The 16,940-nt window shown below is 34.4% G+C and overlaps 1 protein-coding gene across 2 annotated transcripts in view; it reads left to right on the top strand.

Annotated features, from left to right (window-relative positions):
• The window catches only part of LOC148951245 (kin of IRRE-like protein 3), a 114,343-nt gene that overhangs the window by 67,421 nt on the left and 29,982 nt on the right, over nucleotides 1–16,940 (top strand). For both annotated transcript variants that reach the window (XM_089090195.1, XM_089090194.1), the window contains exons 7-8: nucleotides 1,783–1,982; nucleotides 8,160–8,244. In XM_089090195.1, coding sequence (XP_088946321.1) covers nucleotides 1,783–1,982; nucleotides 8,160–8,244 — 285 coding nt within the window. The remainder of the gene's footprint in view (nucleotides 1–1,782; nucleotides 1,983–8,159; nucleotides 8,245–16,940) is intronic.

Here is a 16,940-nt window from a genome sequence, read left to right as displayed (position 1 = left end):
ACTTTAGGCTGAATATATCTGTTGACTATTTGTTTAAAAAAAAAAACAAAAAAAAAAACAAACTAGATAGCTTTGGTAAATGGTAGTTATTTCGAGAAAGTAGAATGGAAACCCATTTCAAGAAGGAAGACTCTGACAATCAGTTACATTGAATCGTTTCTGAAAGGGGAGGAATTGATGTCACGTGCAGCAGTGTTAGTTCATGAAAATTCAGGGAAGAAAAATTCAGGGAAGAATGAATTTTTTTAAATACAAAGTGGGGGCAATATGGTGTATCTTTTATTTCTTATGTGACAGTATAAAAAAAGTATTTTTTAATGAAAATTCCAAAAGTGAATTTTCCAGAATCTAGAGAAAGGGCAAAAGAATTTGAGGAGGAGCGAAGCCATTACAGTCCTATCAACTCGATTCCCCCCCATTTTACGTGCCTGCTTTGAAGGTGTTAGAGATTCCCCTTCGGTAGTATTGCAGATTCTTCGTAGCAAAGCGAGCATTTTCCCCCTTTTTTGTCCTTTCAGTTGTTAGTTTCTTTTTTATTTTTTTGCTATTTCTCAGTTTTCCATTTCGTATTGTGGACAAGAAAAAAATAACTATTATCGTTAATTATATTCAAGAATTTCCAATTTAAATACTTGATGGTAACTTGATCGTAAATTTATTTCTTTATTTCTAAATCTATATATTTTTTTTTTTTTTATGTACGAGAATAAGCAACTTTAACCGCAAGGATAATAATAATAATAGTCTTTGAAAATTGGCATACCGTCTAAGCATACGAAAAATGATATTTTTGGTTGCAAAATAGTTACTAGAATCACTTCCCTCAGTAAGCAGTAGTTTTGAGCCGTAAACACTGAGCAGTAAGATCACAACTCTCAATATTTGAATAATTCTACGAATTTAGCCTTGGGTCTGGCATAAAAGCTGGAATCTTTTGAGGGCATTTTTTATTAGTATAAGAAGAGAAAAAAGCAATATAAAACTACTGCTAGGCCCACACAAAAAAGAGGGCACTTTTAACACACAAAAAATACACAGACTATAGTATAGGTAATACTTTTTTAGAATGTGATGGTGCTTTTGGAAGACTACTTTCTGAATTAAGGTACATAAGTGTGTCTGGAAATCTTTTATGGTCTTACAAAGTAAAATGTGTTTTTGAAGGGATAAAAAATTTTATCTTATTAGTTCCAAAAAAAGAAAACAGAAGAAACAAGGAAAGTACAAAAATTATAATTTATTTTGAATACAATCAAAACCGAAATGTTGTGTTTGATCCATTTCCAATGACGAAGGGACATGTATGATTAAGTAACTTAATATATCTAACTAATATCTAAACTAATATAAAAACTGGAAAAACCGTAACGTATACTATTTTTGATGACTAAAGAAAATTTCTTTGCTCCCTTCTGTCGAGTAAAAAACTTCTAAAAAATAGTCACTTCAGTTACCCGTAGTATCACTTTACGTTATTGACTGGGTATTACGAACACTTACCAATTATACAAAGTAAGATAATAAGCTATTCTAGGTTAATTGATTTCTCGTCTAAAGATGACAATCACTTAGAAATTTAACAAAAGGTAATAATATGATTTTTTCTGCTACTACATATAAATGGATAGATTTAAAGGTTTAAAGCTTGATTTATTTCTAAAGTTAAGGATCATTTGGGCTTGTTTGCTGGGTTGCATTAATAACCGTCTAAGGGACTATACGATGAGAGAAACTGCTATAGCATATACTTATAATGAAAATGCTTATAGTAAACTCTTTTAGACCCACCATCTGAGGTGTTAGTTTTTGGTGCTAATGATGGGAACCTTGTTGTTCCTGTCGGCGGCTCCACTCGTCTAGAATGTCAAGCTGACGCAAAGCCCACTCCTCTGTTTAAATGGTTTCAAAAGACTGAAGATGGCATGATTCATCGCGGAGAAGGGAGATTCTTAGTACTTTCAAGCATATCATACGAATATCAGGTAACTTTGAACATTTTTATTCTTTTTTATATCTTTTTTTGTTTTGTGACTGCACTTCAATTTCTCTTTTATTATGTATCTCTTAATACATTTTTTAGGTTTTTCTACCTAATCCTCCTTAGAAAAATCTATTTCATTTTGTGTTTATATAATACTAGCGTAAACTCTACTTTGTGGGCTTTTGTTGGTTTCCCTCTGCTTAGTATAATCAGCAGCTTAAGCCTTAAAACCTTTTACTTCGCTCGCTCGGATTAGCACCTTGATCGGATCTTTCAATGATGCTATTTTCTCAGTAATTATTTTTTGTGATAATTTTGTATATTCATACAGACAGAGCAGTACCCATGGTTCCAAGTTGGCTTCGCAAAAGTTTCACGTTTCTAGCTTGAGCAGTTTAGTTATTTATTCAGATTTATTCATTGTAAAGAGACACATAGAACAAAACATGCATCGAAAGGCTATATTATATACTAGCAAGAGAGATGGCTTTACCGGCTCTTTCTAGTTTCTGCTCTGCTTCTCTGACTTGGTACGGTCAGCAGCTCTGGTCGTCCTTATACGTGTTGCTATAGACCTCCTCAGGCATTAGATCCTCAAAAATAGCCACTCACTTTGCCTGGGTGGTTTTAGAGCCTTTGGCATTTGCAATACGACCCTCGCATCACTTGATTCCAAGATGATTTCTACGAAAAAAAATTCCATATTTCTGGGTGATTTTTTTTTGCCTACAGTGGTGCCCTTGGTTTCAAAATTAGTTTACAAAGATTTCACAGCTTTTCTAGCATGAGTAGTTTAGCTGTTTATCCTAGAGTCAGAGTTAGGTTTTTCCTCAGTGGGGGAGGGGCAAATGTAGCCTTTGCCGCCCCTAGCCCTACCATCAATACTGTAAATATTACAATTTTTGCCCAAAAATATCACAATTTAAGCTTGTTTGGCTGCCCTAGGGCATCCCGCCCGGAGCGCTAGCCCCATCTAGCCCCCCCTAGATCTGCCCCTGGCTCATGCCGTCCATAGAAATTCTCAGACTCTATATGTTTTTATTGTATATGAAAATTTTGTTTTATCTACTCAATTTATATATAAATTATGCAGCTAGTATAAAAGGATATAAATTTGGACTACGAAATAAAACATAAATACCCTATCTGCATGCATATATGTTTTTTTCTCCTTTGCTGAAGGATATGCTTTAAAGTGAAATTTGAAATTAGCCACATTGCAAACTTTGCTATATGTTCCGAAAGGCAAAACAAAAGACAAAAGAAAGACAAACTTCTAGAATTAACGTAGGGCTGTTTCCAAAATACCATGTGGAGCTTAAAGTTTTGTGTTATTTATTTCTGTTCAAGATCAATTTTCTGCCTAAAAGAATCTTAATAGCAATTATTGCCATTAGAAACCATCTTTATTTAGAAATAATTGCCATCCTGTTTAGAAACCATCGAACAAATAGTAGTCCAATTAAAACGCTTCTGTTGACCCGTGATGGAAAATTCCTTATCATGAGGTCTCACTTGACTTAAATGGAACTTCTTTTTTTTCATGGAAACAAAGAGCAAAAATAAACATTTCCTTCTTGTATTTTGCTGAAACTGCAGACCTTAAATTGATCTGTCAAGGATTTAGAACCACCTTGAGGTATTACCAATGTGAAGCAAATATAATCAAGGAATTTGCTAAAACCATCCCATAGACTGATCAGTCCATAAACGGGCGTATAAAAAAATCAGATGAAAATAGTTGTTTTTAGTGTGAAAGACAAATAGATACTTGTTTTTAGAGTGATTTTTATTCGATATAATTCCTTTCCGTTATTTTCTTTATTTTTTTTCGTTATAAACGAATAAACTTACAAAATGGACGTAATTTAAAATAAAATATTCTGTCTATTGATGTCCGCACTGAAAGGTGTGCAACACGAAGCTGAATTGGGCTCTTAAAGCTCTGGAATACTCCATAAAAACATAAACAGTATCTATAAATATGCATATCTTGAACAGGGGACATGAAGGGATCTTATCTTTTCAGGTTGAAGGTAGGCCTAATCCAAAACCGAACTGAGTTGTCTCCAAAACAGAATTTTAACTGCGCCCCTGGTGCTCAATTATTACAGAGGCTTGATTGTTATAAGTTCTCCTTTGAGTTAAATAGACGAGTCACCCATTTTCCTGAAGGCGTACGGGTAGTTATTTGACTCCTTTCCTGATCAATAGATAGATAAATAGATAGATAAGTGTATTAAAGCCAAAAATACGACCACGAACACAAAAAGAGCACAAATATAATAAACTTACCTCGGTGATCATCATAAAAAGCATAAATATAATGAACTTGCATCAGCCATCATCATTAAACACTTAAATGAAACATACACTTAAAAACAAGTTTGTTTTTTTTCGACTGAAAGCAAGGAACAGCAATAAAACTTAAAACTGACAGACATTAATCCATATATGCGGAAGATAGGTGCTGCCCCTTCGTCGGCCCTCTCTCTTTACGCTATTGACTTTTTGTCGTAATTCTTTAAGAAAGACTGCTCAAACACAAGAACCGTTGAATTTTAATAAGGAGTGTTTAGCGAAAACTTTGAGACAGCCCCCCCCCCCATTTTTTCTTACTATCGGCTGAAAAAATTACATTTTAAAAAATATTTAATTTGAACTCAACACTCTAGTAACAAAACAGAAATGCAATGCAATTCCTCATTCAATACTCTTTGCAAATATATTAATCACTACCCCATATGTCTGCCTACTTAGCCTCTGAGTCTATTTTTGATACTTGTGTATCTGGCTTGTACCCATGTTTTTTTTGCTAGCTCCTCAGTCTAACTCTGATAATGCCAGAGGGTTGCGGTACAATTTCTGACCGTTGAAAATGCCCTTTTGAGGCAAAGATAAAAGAATAGATGACAGGCTTTGTATTCTTTTAAACAATTGGCTTTCTGTATTTATTATTTTATCACCAGGTTTAATATTATTGCCATTTTCAGCTAATTTTTTAGAGATGTTCTCAATTTACTCAAAGAAGAAAATTAAATTGTTGAATCAGTTAATGTGATGAGACAGTTAAATTGTTAACTGTATAAAAACAGTGAATCTCTGTGTTTTCTAAGACGCCAATTAAAATTATCTAAACGTTTATTTTTGGCAATATTTGTTACATTTTCAAGTTAAATTGTTACTATTTTTATCCTTAATATTTCTTTTTTTACTTTTAAGTCTCTAATTAAAATAATGAGAAGAATACATATAAAAAACAACCTGAGGGCCAATTGAATCAAAATTTTGTCCCTCCTCTTATTCTTTTCTTAAGCAGCATGTAGTCAAGCACCAGGTGGATATTCTCACACTTTTTCATCCTATTTTCTCTATTACGAAGATAACAAAATACCCTGAATTAATGAGAATTAACTGCTAGGCAACACCTTGGATCTGTTAGGCTATAAATTACATATGCCTTTCCTGATAACTGGCCATGCTTAAAAAAGAAAAAAAACAAGAAAATAAAGTTCATTTTCTTCTTGGTATAGAATTGGTAGCATTGCATGTATCGAAAATGGGTACACTGAGGAATATCATTTTTATTTACACCTGAAAGAGAACTTTAGTCTCAAGTATTAACCGTAAAAAAAGAAGAAAAAAAGTGAACTTATCTATTATTTAATGACTATTCAAATCTTACAACCTTAAAACCTGTTCTATAATTAAACTTTTATTCTAATAGTATGCATTCTTATTTTTTTATTTTGTTTTCCAGAGTTTTAATAAAAATTGCTTTCTTTGCTATATTATTCACAAGTGGAATATCAACGAGATATAATAAGAAAGAAATCTTTGCAGTCTCCCCCGCCCCCTCAATCGAAATATTTTTCCAAAACGCATTAAAAGGTCGAAAATTCAAGTATTACCCCACTTTATGCCCCCTTGGCTTAAGCGCAGTTTGATTTATATATGAAACTTGAAACTCGAGCAGATAAAAAAAATGATTCAAAATTTTAGCGAGCGATCACCCCCCTTAAGAAAAAAAAATTGAATCCGCCACTGCTTATTCGCAAACGAATCGATATAAAAAAGAGAATACGATACTGGATATTACAATCCCTACCAGCGGTGCTGATCACTGTTTTATGGCCCTTCATCCAGGAAGTGCAATAGGAGTGGGTAGCCACACTGTGCTTTCGCACACCCTTCCTGTTTACCTTTCCCCAGATTTCTCTAAGTACCCATTTAGAGCTGGGTCGACTCTAACTGATCTTACAGAGTCGTGCCACTGACCCCCGTTCCAAATCAAATGACCAGTAATCCTTTATCGAAATTAAATAAAAAAACAAGTTTTTTAAACTGAAAGTAAGGAGCGACATTAAAACTTAAAACGAACAGAAATTGTACCGTATATGGAAGGGGCTTTCCCCTCCTCAACGACTCGCTCTTTACGCTAAAGTTTTTTATTCTTTTAAAAAATAAAGTTTTGAGACAGAGTCAAACTTTAGCGTAAAGAGCGAGGCGTTGAGGAGGGGAAAGCCCCTTCCATATACGGAACAATTTCTGTTCGTTTTAAGTTTTAATGTCGCTCCTTACTTTCAGTTAAAAAAACTAGTTTTTTTTATTTCATTTGTGAACGTTTTTGAATTAATGAAGGTTCTGATTTTGGCTCAACGTGCATGAATAATTAAAACGAAATTTGTATATTAATTTTACTTTTATTTGGTTAAATAGCTTTCACGAAAGTTGTTGAATTTTATTTACGAACGTTTTTATTGGTAATAAATATACGTAACTTACGAATTAACTTAAGTAACGAACTTCTATATTCGTATATTTTTAATACGTTTATTAGAGGGTTTGTCCCCTAGTCAATACCTTGCTCTTTAAGCTAAAGTTCAAATTTTGTTCCAATTCTTTAAAAATGACCCCTTAATCACAAAGGCCGTTAATTAGAATAGATAGCTCTTTTGAAAGCACTAAAAAAACTATAGCGTAAAGAGCGAGGTATTGACTTGGAAGAGAACCACCTCATATACGCAATAATTTCTGTTCATTTTAAGTTCTAATGTTGCTTCTTACTTTCAGTTGAAAAAACTTGTTTTTTTATATTTAATTTCTGATTGTATTTTAAATAATGCTTGGAAATCCGGCGCCCCCTTCATAGAAATGTCCCTTCCCCCAAGGAAGCATCCTCCACGAAAAGATTCTCCCGATTAACCCCCTCTTTCAGCCCCCCCCCTACCCGAAAAAAATTCTTCCTGAAAATGTCTGTATACTTCCCAATAACCAATACAATATGTAAGCAATGGGCAAAGTTCATAACTTGCAGCCCTTCCCCTGGGAACTGTGGGGGGATTAAGTCATCGTCAAAGACATATGTATTAGACTTTCGACTATTTTGAACAAAATGGTTATCTCAAAATTTTGATTGGGTGACTTTGGGAAAAAATGAGCGTGGGAGGGGGCCTAGTTGCCTTCCAATTTTTTTGGTCACTTAAAAAGGGCACTAGAACTTTTAATTTCCGTTCGAATGAGCCCTCACCCGATTTTCTAGGACCACATGGTCGATACGATTACCCTTGGGAAAAAGAAAAAAACAAACAAATAAATACGTACCCATGATGTTTCTTCCGGCAAAAAATGGAAAACTACACTTTTCAGCAGATAGGAGCTTGAAACCTCTACAGTAGGGTTCTCTGACGCACTGCATATGATGGTGTGATTTTCATTAAGTTTCTATAACTTTTAGGGGGTCTTTCCCCCTTTTCTCGAAAATCAACCAAATTTTCTCAGGCGCGTAACTTTTGATAGGTACAACTGAACTTGATGAAACTTATATATTTAAAATCAGAATTTAAATATGATTCTTTTGATGTATCTATTGGTATCAAAATTCCATTTTCTAGACTATCGGTTACCATTGAGCCGGTTCGCTTCTAACTTACAGTTCGTTACCACGAACTGTTTGATCCTTTACTTACGGGCAAATGCTTTATAACAAATAATAAATGAGGTTATGAAAATGGCTATTGAATGGCTACTGTAAAGTTCTTCTGCTATCGTGATTTTAATCTTCTAAGTTGCATCTACTTAAATGTATCCATTTCCAAGGTCCAGACTAATTGTTGCACAAGAGGGACAAAAATAGGATATATAGCATCATATTACATGGCTTATTTAACTTTTTCAGGGAGAATATCATTGTTCAGCATTAAACATAATAAGTAACAGGGAAAGAAGTGCCATCAGCCCTTCGATTTCAGTAAAAATTACAGGTAAGCCCTTATGCTATAACAAACTTTTGAATTCATATTTATTTTTCGTTTTTTAGCATTATTCTGTCTTTTTTTTTACATTTAATATTTTGCTCAAATGATCATAGACAACGCAGCAGCGCTGCCTAAGTAAAGAGTGAATTGACTTTCATGGATTATTTTTTCTTTTCACCAGACCACTTCGCATGGAAGAAATGGTCCTAAAACTTCGGAGGTGGTTCAATCGACTAGAAATTGGAAGTTCGTGTGCTTTTATTAAGAATTGAAAGTGTTTGGAGGGTAGTGAGAGTGATACCCTTTTCTGTACCCTTTTTTACTACCCGCTCCCTCTCCAAGACATCCATTTACAGTTTAGATATAGCCATTTTATTCAAAATAGTATAAATGCTCAACAAATACGCCTCCAGGGCTGCTATAACCCGACCCCTCAATCCCTGCGGAAAGGGTCGTAGATTATCCATGTTGTCCGTCGCTTATGCATAGCTTTTGTAGCGGATACCGAAAACAAAAAACTAGAAATATTATTTTTATTGATTAATAAGACAAACAACGTCAGGTAAAACAGAAATCAGTTAAAAAAAAAATCCTAAAACTAGGTTTTTCAAGTAGACTAAGGAGCTATATCCAAGAAAAGACGAGCATAAATATAGTTATACATGAATTCAAGCTTAAAACGAGCAGAAATTACTATCAGTGAATAAATGAAACCCCAAAACGAGCAGTAGTTCGTGTTAAGTTTGTCAAACGGCCGTGTTAAACTTGAAATCACCTTAAACAGGAATTGGGTTAACGCCATTCAACCTTTCTTAGGCCCAGAACATCATTTGCGCTTTAATGAAACCTAAACATATTTTATCATTTTTTTTAACATTAAACACCAACATTCCTGGGACTTGCAGGAATGAAGACCATTATATGTAAAACAATCAATCTATTTTCATTAGTTTTTTTTCGTGCTTTTGGTCATAATGACGATTTTTTTTTTCTTTATTTTTTTTTTTTTTTTTTTTATTGATGCTCAAACACATGAAAACTACGTTATTCATTATACATTTTGTTTCAGTGAAATTCAAATAATTTTAAAGCCGTTTAGAGGGATTGAGAGGTACAGAAGGGGACAGGTAGCATCGCTCTTCTTTCTAAGCCTTTCTTTGTTGGGCTTGCTGTTGATGTTGTGACAAAAAAGCGTACTGTTTGACACTAAAATTGTTTCAGTAAAGTGTAAGGAACGGGTTAGACTTTTGAAGGCTTAGGGGGGCGCTAATCCTACTCCTGTTCGTGGTGATTTCTGTGCCTTTTAAGTCAGACTTGATTATTCATTTAAAACCTATTCGGGTTGGTTTTCATTTATTAGATGATAAGTAATTTCTGTTCGTAGAATATAAAGTTTGCAAATCGATTTGCTAATAAACCTCTCTTAAATTTCAACTTAGTTTTACCTCCTTGCACATTCTTCATTTACTTTTGCACGGTTGTGTGGGAAACTTTCAATTGTCTTCCAGTTTCCTATTTTATATCTGGCAGTTCTCCTTATACCTTCAATGTTCCGACAGCATTAGATTCCCTAGCACGCCGTGCCTTTAAGGTTCCTTTACACATTGCGGAAATGCATGCGGAAATCCGTCCGTATCTTTTCGAACGATGGCTCAGAAAACGCTATGTTTTAAGGCAAAGTTTTAATGCATAATTTTAATAGAAAGTTTTAATGCATAAATGCATCAGCGGGGATGAAGATTAAGTTATAAAAGAAGATATTGGCTAACTTAACTCCCGCTTTAGTCCTTGTGTTGCGAAGGAGGCACAGAAGACAAAAAGAGAAAGAAATTCAGTATGAAACAAAAAAGATTTTGATGATCCATAGTCATGGTTTTATTCATTTAAAAACCTTGCCAAGAGTCCGTCCTGATTTGACGAAATCGTTGCGGAAAGCTAGAGAGTTTTTCAAGCACGAAAACGGACGGAATCTCACAGATTGCTAAATCCGGACAGATTTCCGCAATGTGCAAATGAACCATTAGTCTAATTTCAACCCTTTGGTGGCATCTTCAAAAGAATGGAATTAACTTCCAGTTGTGGCACGCGGCTGTCATTCCTTCGGGAGCTTCCTACGTTTGGTGGTTGAATTTAAAGTTTAATTCAATCTATAAATAGTTATTGATAATTTCAGTTATTATATTATTATTCTTGCTTATAGCTTGAGTGTATTCTTATTGTTATGACGCTTCGTGATATTTTTGTATTTTTAGTCTTTATGGCTTTCTTATGATTTTTTCTTTTTTATATTTGTATTGACTGATCTTTTAAAAATTAGTTTTATTTTTATTTTTGAGTTAGTTATAAAAGAGTGGTGTTGTAGTTGCTTTTTCTCTTTCGCTGTTTTCGGGCTATGGATCATTTTCTTTTATGGTAGTGATTTTCTTTACATCATTATAGCTTCTTCTCGATGTCACAAATGTTTTTAAATGTAAAAGAATGTGGTGTAGAATTGAGTCGCAATTGGAATAACTGAAAACTGAATTGTAAATACAGATGTTTGTACTTTTTGTTCTTTTGAACCTTAATTCCCTACCATTTAAGCCCCTTATATGCTCTCTTATCCGTTTTTAATCAAATTTAATTTAAGGTTATAGATACACTTTTGTTTCCATGACAATATTTTAGCTCATCTTGTATATATTTTTTTAATTAGCAAGACCTATTCATAAGCATCATAAGTGATTGGAAAGGGATTTAACGCCTTTAGTAATTGCAATGTTCTAAACGAGTACAGGAAGCAGAATTAACCTTGCCATGGAAACTGATGAAAGGAAAGTAACTAGAATTATGATTATGGCTAATAGGCATCAGCTATTGAAATCTTTCTGACTTGACTTCTGAATCTCTGCCAAATCCATTGAAATGTGTGTGTACAGAATTTCAGGAGGGGTGTAATTTGAACAGGAATTGCGATTTCTAGTGCCCATTTTAAGAGTTAAACGTGATAGGCAGCCATCTAAGCTTCCTTCCGTGCTATCTGTCACCTGCAGAGCAGATGATGGCCCAAGATGGCGTCGCCTAAAAATTTAAGGTAGCTGTTTTTATTGAACAGATCAAGATATGAAAATTTGCCTCCGAAAACAGAGTAAACCGTGCAGTCCTGGGTGCAAGGGCCGAATACTTGTTATACATCTTTGAAATCAGGATCTTACAAATATTTTAAGTTTTTTAAACGACATTTCGAGGGGAAAAAACCCTCCCAATGCAAATAAATATATTTCAAGCAAAATATTTGTTAGCGGATTGCATTGAAAGGGGAGAATGTTATGACTTTTTGGAATTTCGATCACACAGCAATTTTATCTGAGACAAGTTTGTAAATCAAGAGTCTTACCCTTTTTGTGCAAGAGAATACATTATTCAATTAACTATTCTTGACCCAAGGGCTAATTCATAAACTTTAGGTGAAAGATAAGCTTACATTAACCTTACGACTTGAACATTATGAACAGATTTAGCGCTGCATTTAAAGCGCTCTTTTCCCTCCTTCTCCCGGTATCCCGACAAAACTGCTTTATGAGGACTCCTCGAGTAAAAAAAATGTCCATTTCAAACAGAAATTCCGAGTTTTGCTGTTTTTTTATAAGTTTAAAGGGACTGGAGAGTTACAAGGCTGGCTCCTTGCCTTTGTTGCCCGGGTTCCCAACATGACAAAATATGATGTGAGTTTGAAAATCAAAATAGTTATTCCAATAAGACATATGGATACCAAAACTGTGTTTTTGAGCAAACTCCCTGAAAAACCCGAAACATGATATTAAAAAGGTTCTGAAATTCAATTAAAACCGTAAATTTTCATTCCAAATGAAAGTAAGCGGTATTAAAACTCAAACTTGAGAAAACATAGATTGCGTTCCCTTCAAGCCCCACCTGCTGCTTTAGCATTTACTAATGCTTCTACAGCTTCGGCCTTAAGTTTTTTCTACTTTTGGCTGTTCTTTTTTCTTGCCCTCGTCAATTGAATACTCAATGGTTTTTTCTTTTTTAGCAATTGCATTTGGGTTACTGTGACTGTGATATTAGATGGTTTTGAGGTTTTTACTTTTTTAATAATATAAAAGTGCGTAGGGAAAATGACGTAAGCTTTTTTCAAATTGGATATCAGCGGATTACCAAAGAGTAGTTCAGCAAAGCTATTTTATTAGCATATATTGAAGTTCCGCCACTCAATCTTTACGCTCAGTTTCGCTTTTTCTTCCCAACGCTTCAAGGAAAAATTTTCTAATACAATAGAGATCTGACAGTTTTTTTCCTTTTTCGCAATGCCTCAAGAATTGAAGTGCTTGTTTATTCGCATTATCTAGCCTATCAAATTTTCAGTTCAAACGTTTTGAACAGCAATCGGTAAATAAAACACCTGCCATTACCAACTAGCTATATTAGTTGTACTCTAAAATGCTTTCAGTTAAGGACTAGCTAAACATTATCCTAAACATTGGGTTGAGCTCTTTTGGGGGCAAAGGGGCCCCTGAATGCTCAAAAAGTGCATTCTTAGACCTAAGTTTCCTGACTATTAGTGAAGGGTCCTTCTGATTAATAAAGAGGGGGAGGGTAACCATACAGCTTTTCTCAATTAAAAAAAAAATATATGGACTAAGTTTACAATGTGGATATTAAGGGGATGGCAGGTCCTCCCTTGTTGCAGATATATTTTGGGCAAGAAATAAAATATTAGATTCGTATGTCTACCTGGACAAATGTGTAAGGGCCGGAGGGATATCCCACTAGAGCTAAATTTTTTGGACGTCTCTCCCCTCCTTCAACCATTAAGAATATTTAAAATTGTGACTTAAAAAACTTATATTGGTGTTTACCCCCTCCTCTCCCTAATTCATTTTTATTTTTTCCATTAGAAACAAACTTCTTTTCCTTTTGTACCTGTAACAGAGGTTAATCATGGGTAATTTAAATGGAAAAGCTTTGTATTTTCACTAGAAAGCAGAAAAGTAAAGCTATAAATTAAATAAGAAAATTATCCTAAGTACGAGGAAGCTCGCCCCCCCCCCCCTCTTTCGTCAACTCTCCTCCTCTTTACGCACTTTAAAAGTGAATAATTCGGATTCTCGAACGCGTACTGTTTATCACCTCATTTCAAGAACTCTAGTAGACTACTCATTTTAGCTGGTTTTCTTCGAAAAGTAGATTTTCAGTATACCTGGAAACGGTAGAATATGTATTTCAAATCTTTTGAAAAACAGTAGGTAAATACTTATACTGGAAACTATCATCAGACTATATAAGTCGTATGGTTATAAGTGTTTAGATATATGCACTGTTGAGAAAAGGCTGGGTATAAAAGGCTTTAGTCGTCCTGAAATTGTAAGATTGTTTGGGGATTCCACTCTGTCATAAGATCCTTCCTCCTTCTCTGTACCCTGAAGATAAACCCTGCTTAGATGGGCTCATAATGGTTTCAGGGTGGATCTTTGACGAGTTTACGTAAGCAGAACCGTTACAGCAAACAACCCTGCAGTGTGATCTTGATAAGTGTCCCCCCTCGAGGAAATTAAAGCCTAGTAAACGACACAATATTGCACTGGATCTTAACTAATGGGTGATTCTTCTGATTTTTTTTTTGATTTTTTATTCTAGGAAAATAGTCTGAAGTAGTAAAAGATGTCTTAGGGAGGGAAGTTCTGAATGCAGCTAGGACTATTAAAGGAAACGCTTTAAACTTGCAAGCAGAGAGAAGGTTTTTGTACAAGAAGTTTCTGAGTGATATTTCGTACGAGATTAAAGAGAATATACAGAAAATAGAGAATCCATAAAGGCGGGAATTAAGGAGATGTGAAAGGAAGGCTATGGATTGAACTGCCAAGGATATGTAAGAGGCAGCCAGTTGGCATAACAATAATGGAGTTCCTCTTAGCAGAAAGGAAAGGGTTAAATAGAGATGGCCAGAGCATTTTGAGAATGTTTTAAACCGTCATAAAGCTTAAGGAAATGATATAGAAAAGACTAAAAAGTTTTTGACAGTTCGAAGGTGAAGGAAGTTTTTTTGCAAGGAGGAGCTAGAGGCTAAAGGGATTGAAAAATGATAAGGCCTCAGGTACTGATTGCCTGTAAATGAGTTTTTTTTTAATATGGTCGCTACAAAGTTAGAGATACATTGCTGAAAATTATGATTATGAATTTTATAAAAGGAGATGTTTCTAGTTATTCTAATAAAACTTTAATCAAACACCTTAATAAGAAATGTGATAAAACAGATTATGGTAATTACACAGGCAGTAGCTTGATTTCTTTGGGAAGCAAATTGCATAGCATGATGGAACTTTTTAAGACTAAGAGACGCTGTATATGAGGGAAGGACAATGTTTTATGGGTGGTTTTAGGAAAGGGAGAGGATGCGTCTACCAAATTTCCATTCGTAAACTAATAATTTCGAGAAGTATCTGAACTATTAGACCCCTTTGATTTTCAGTTTTAAAGATTATGAAGAAAAATGTGGCTTAGTTGATAGAAAAGCTTCAGTGAAGGTCCTATGCTTGTATGGTCTACTTGATAAGCACATTAAAGCGATTAGTGGTATGTACGAGCATAAGGTTACTGCAGTAGAGGTAGGAAGTGAGGTTAATAGTTGGTTCAGTGTGGGATCAGGAGTTAAGCGGGGTTGTGTCCTGTCCCCGTTAATATGGATTAGTTTGATGGACTTTTTCCTAAGAGACACAGCAAGGGCTATGGGAGATCATAGTATAAAACGGGAAGCTAAAACTCTAATAGACTTAGATTATGCAGATGGTTTGAGTGACACGGATAAAAAGTTAGCGAAACAAACGGATTTTCAAAATTTTTGAGGGTCTGGGTTACTTAAATAGGCTGTATGTGCATCAAACAATAAGCTGTACGAAAAATGTAGGTCAGTCTTACTTTCTAGGGCTGTAATGAAATAAAGGTTAAGATGGCTAGACAAATTTATAAATGAAGGATGACTGATTACCAAAGACTGTGCTTTTTGGTCACCCGTATGAACCAAACGAAAAGCAGATGTCGAAAGGAAGGATTCAAAGGAAATGGGAACTTAATGGTAAGGGGTAAAGAGCGAAGCTTTGAATATATTGGGTGATAGAAGAGTGTGCGCTGCTGTACTGGTCTCAGCCAGCCAGGTGCTGCAGTAAGCTAATAGTGGTAGTATAAAGAGTAGTGGTTGAGGAAGAGGGGTTAGCCTCTTCTTCTTAAGATTGATTTGTGTTCCTTATAAGCTTATGAATAGGTAAAAACAAACGAAGTGAAACCATGCAATAGTAAAAACATAATTTTTTTCATTATTTGAGTAGAGCGTAATAAAAAACACCTTGGAGTTTTACAAGTAGAAGATTCCATTAGTTTGATATTTACCTAGATCAAATCACTCTTTTTATGAGGAGGGGGGGGGTTTACCCTTTTTTGAGAACTCAAATACACTTTCTTCTAGAAATTACTTTTCGTGGGTGCTTCCGACATTGATAAAAGTTACATAATCGCTGTGACCACGCAAATGATCACCTAATTTTTCAATTTGGCCTAACATGGATATTGTTTCCTTTTACTTTCTTTTTTGCACTATTGTTTTATTTATATGACAGAAGAAAATAGAAGTCAAGCAAAGAGTGTGGATTATTAAAATAATTTTTTTTTTCTTCTTGGTAAAACTAAATGTATTTTCGAAATAACTGCAATCTCCCGATCTTCCGTTGACTGCATAGCCATCTTAGGAATAATAAATTTTCTGTCAGCTTTTCATTTTCTTTTCATAAGACTTATTTGTCTTGTACAAAGGACTCCATAGCTATTAAAACACAACTATTAAGAGCTACTGACTTTCTAGTATACAAGTCTGTGACATATCTTGGTTTTGGAAATTAAATGCGTCTGGAAGGAACTCAAAAACTTTCTTTATGATCTTACTGGAACTGCATGAAAAGAAACTTAACTTCGAGCTCATTGTCCTGGAAAATATAAACACGAGACATAGCTAATAGAATGTCAGTTCAAAAATGTTTCTAGTTTGTATAATTCTCTATTATCCAGATTCAGTAGGATATTTAAATGAATCTCGAGGGAGAAAGAAGGAAGAAAGTATGCCATTGACGTCTCTGTAGGCCGCTAATCTTTCGGATACAATGTACCCTTCTATTAGTATTGCTATTAAGGATTAAATTTCTAAAAATTTCTCTTCATAATTTTTTTCGGTTTTTTATTTATAGTTTAAAGAAATCTTAAATTTTGAATATTTCCTGTCAACCTTTCCGAAGTATAGTAGTTAGTAAATCAAAACCTTATTATGTACTTTAGCAATTAAACATCCCCAGCACCCACCTTCCAAAAAGAGGGGGAATGATCTTGATGAAAATTATACCATCAAATTTAGCATATCAGAAATCCGTGTTTCAAAGTTTTCAAGCTATTATCTTCAAATCGCGGAATTTTGCATTTTTCCTGAGAAAGACAACAGATGTGTGTTTATTTGTTTGTTTGCTTAGACCAAGGAGTGATCGAATCGAATTTATTTAAATTAAAATCACTCCTTTTTCATATTTAGCGGCATTTGTGCTTTAACAGTCGTTTTTAAAGAATTGGGACAACAAATTTCTGCTCGTCTTAAATTTTAATGTTCATTTAAAAATAACATGTTTTTTCTCTTTAATGTGTATTTAGGCTGAGCTCTGGTTCAAATAATG

The sequence above is a fragment of the Artemia sp. Qi Xiang Cuo genome, chromosome 6, assembly GCF_049724085.1.
Source record: "Artemia sp. Qi Xiang Cuo chromosome 6, ASM4972408v1, whole genome shotgun sequence".
Lineage (NCBI taxonomy): Eukaryota > Metazoa > Arthropoda > Branchiopoda > Anostraca > Artemiidae > Artemia > Artemia sp. Qi Xiang Cuo.
The sequence above is the reverse complement of the archived record's forward strand: the minus strand, read 5'-3'. Positions and strand labels throughout refer to the sequence as shown.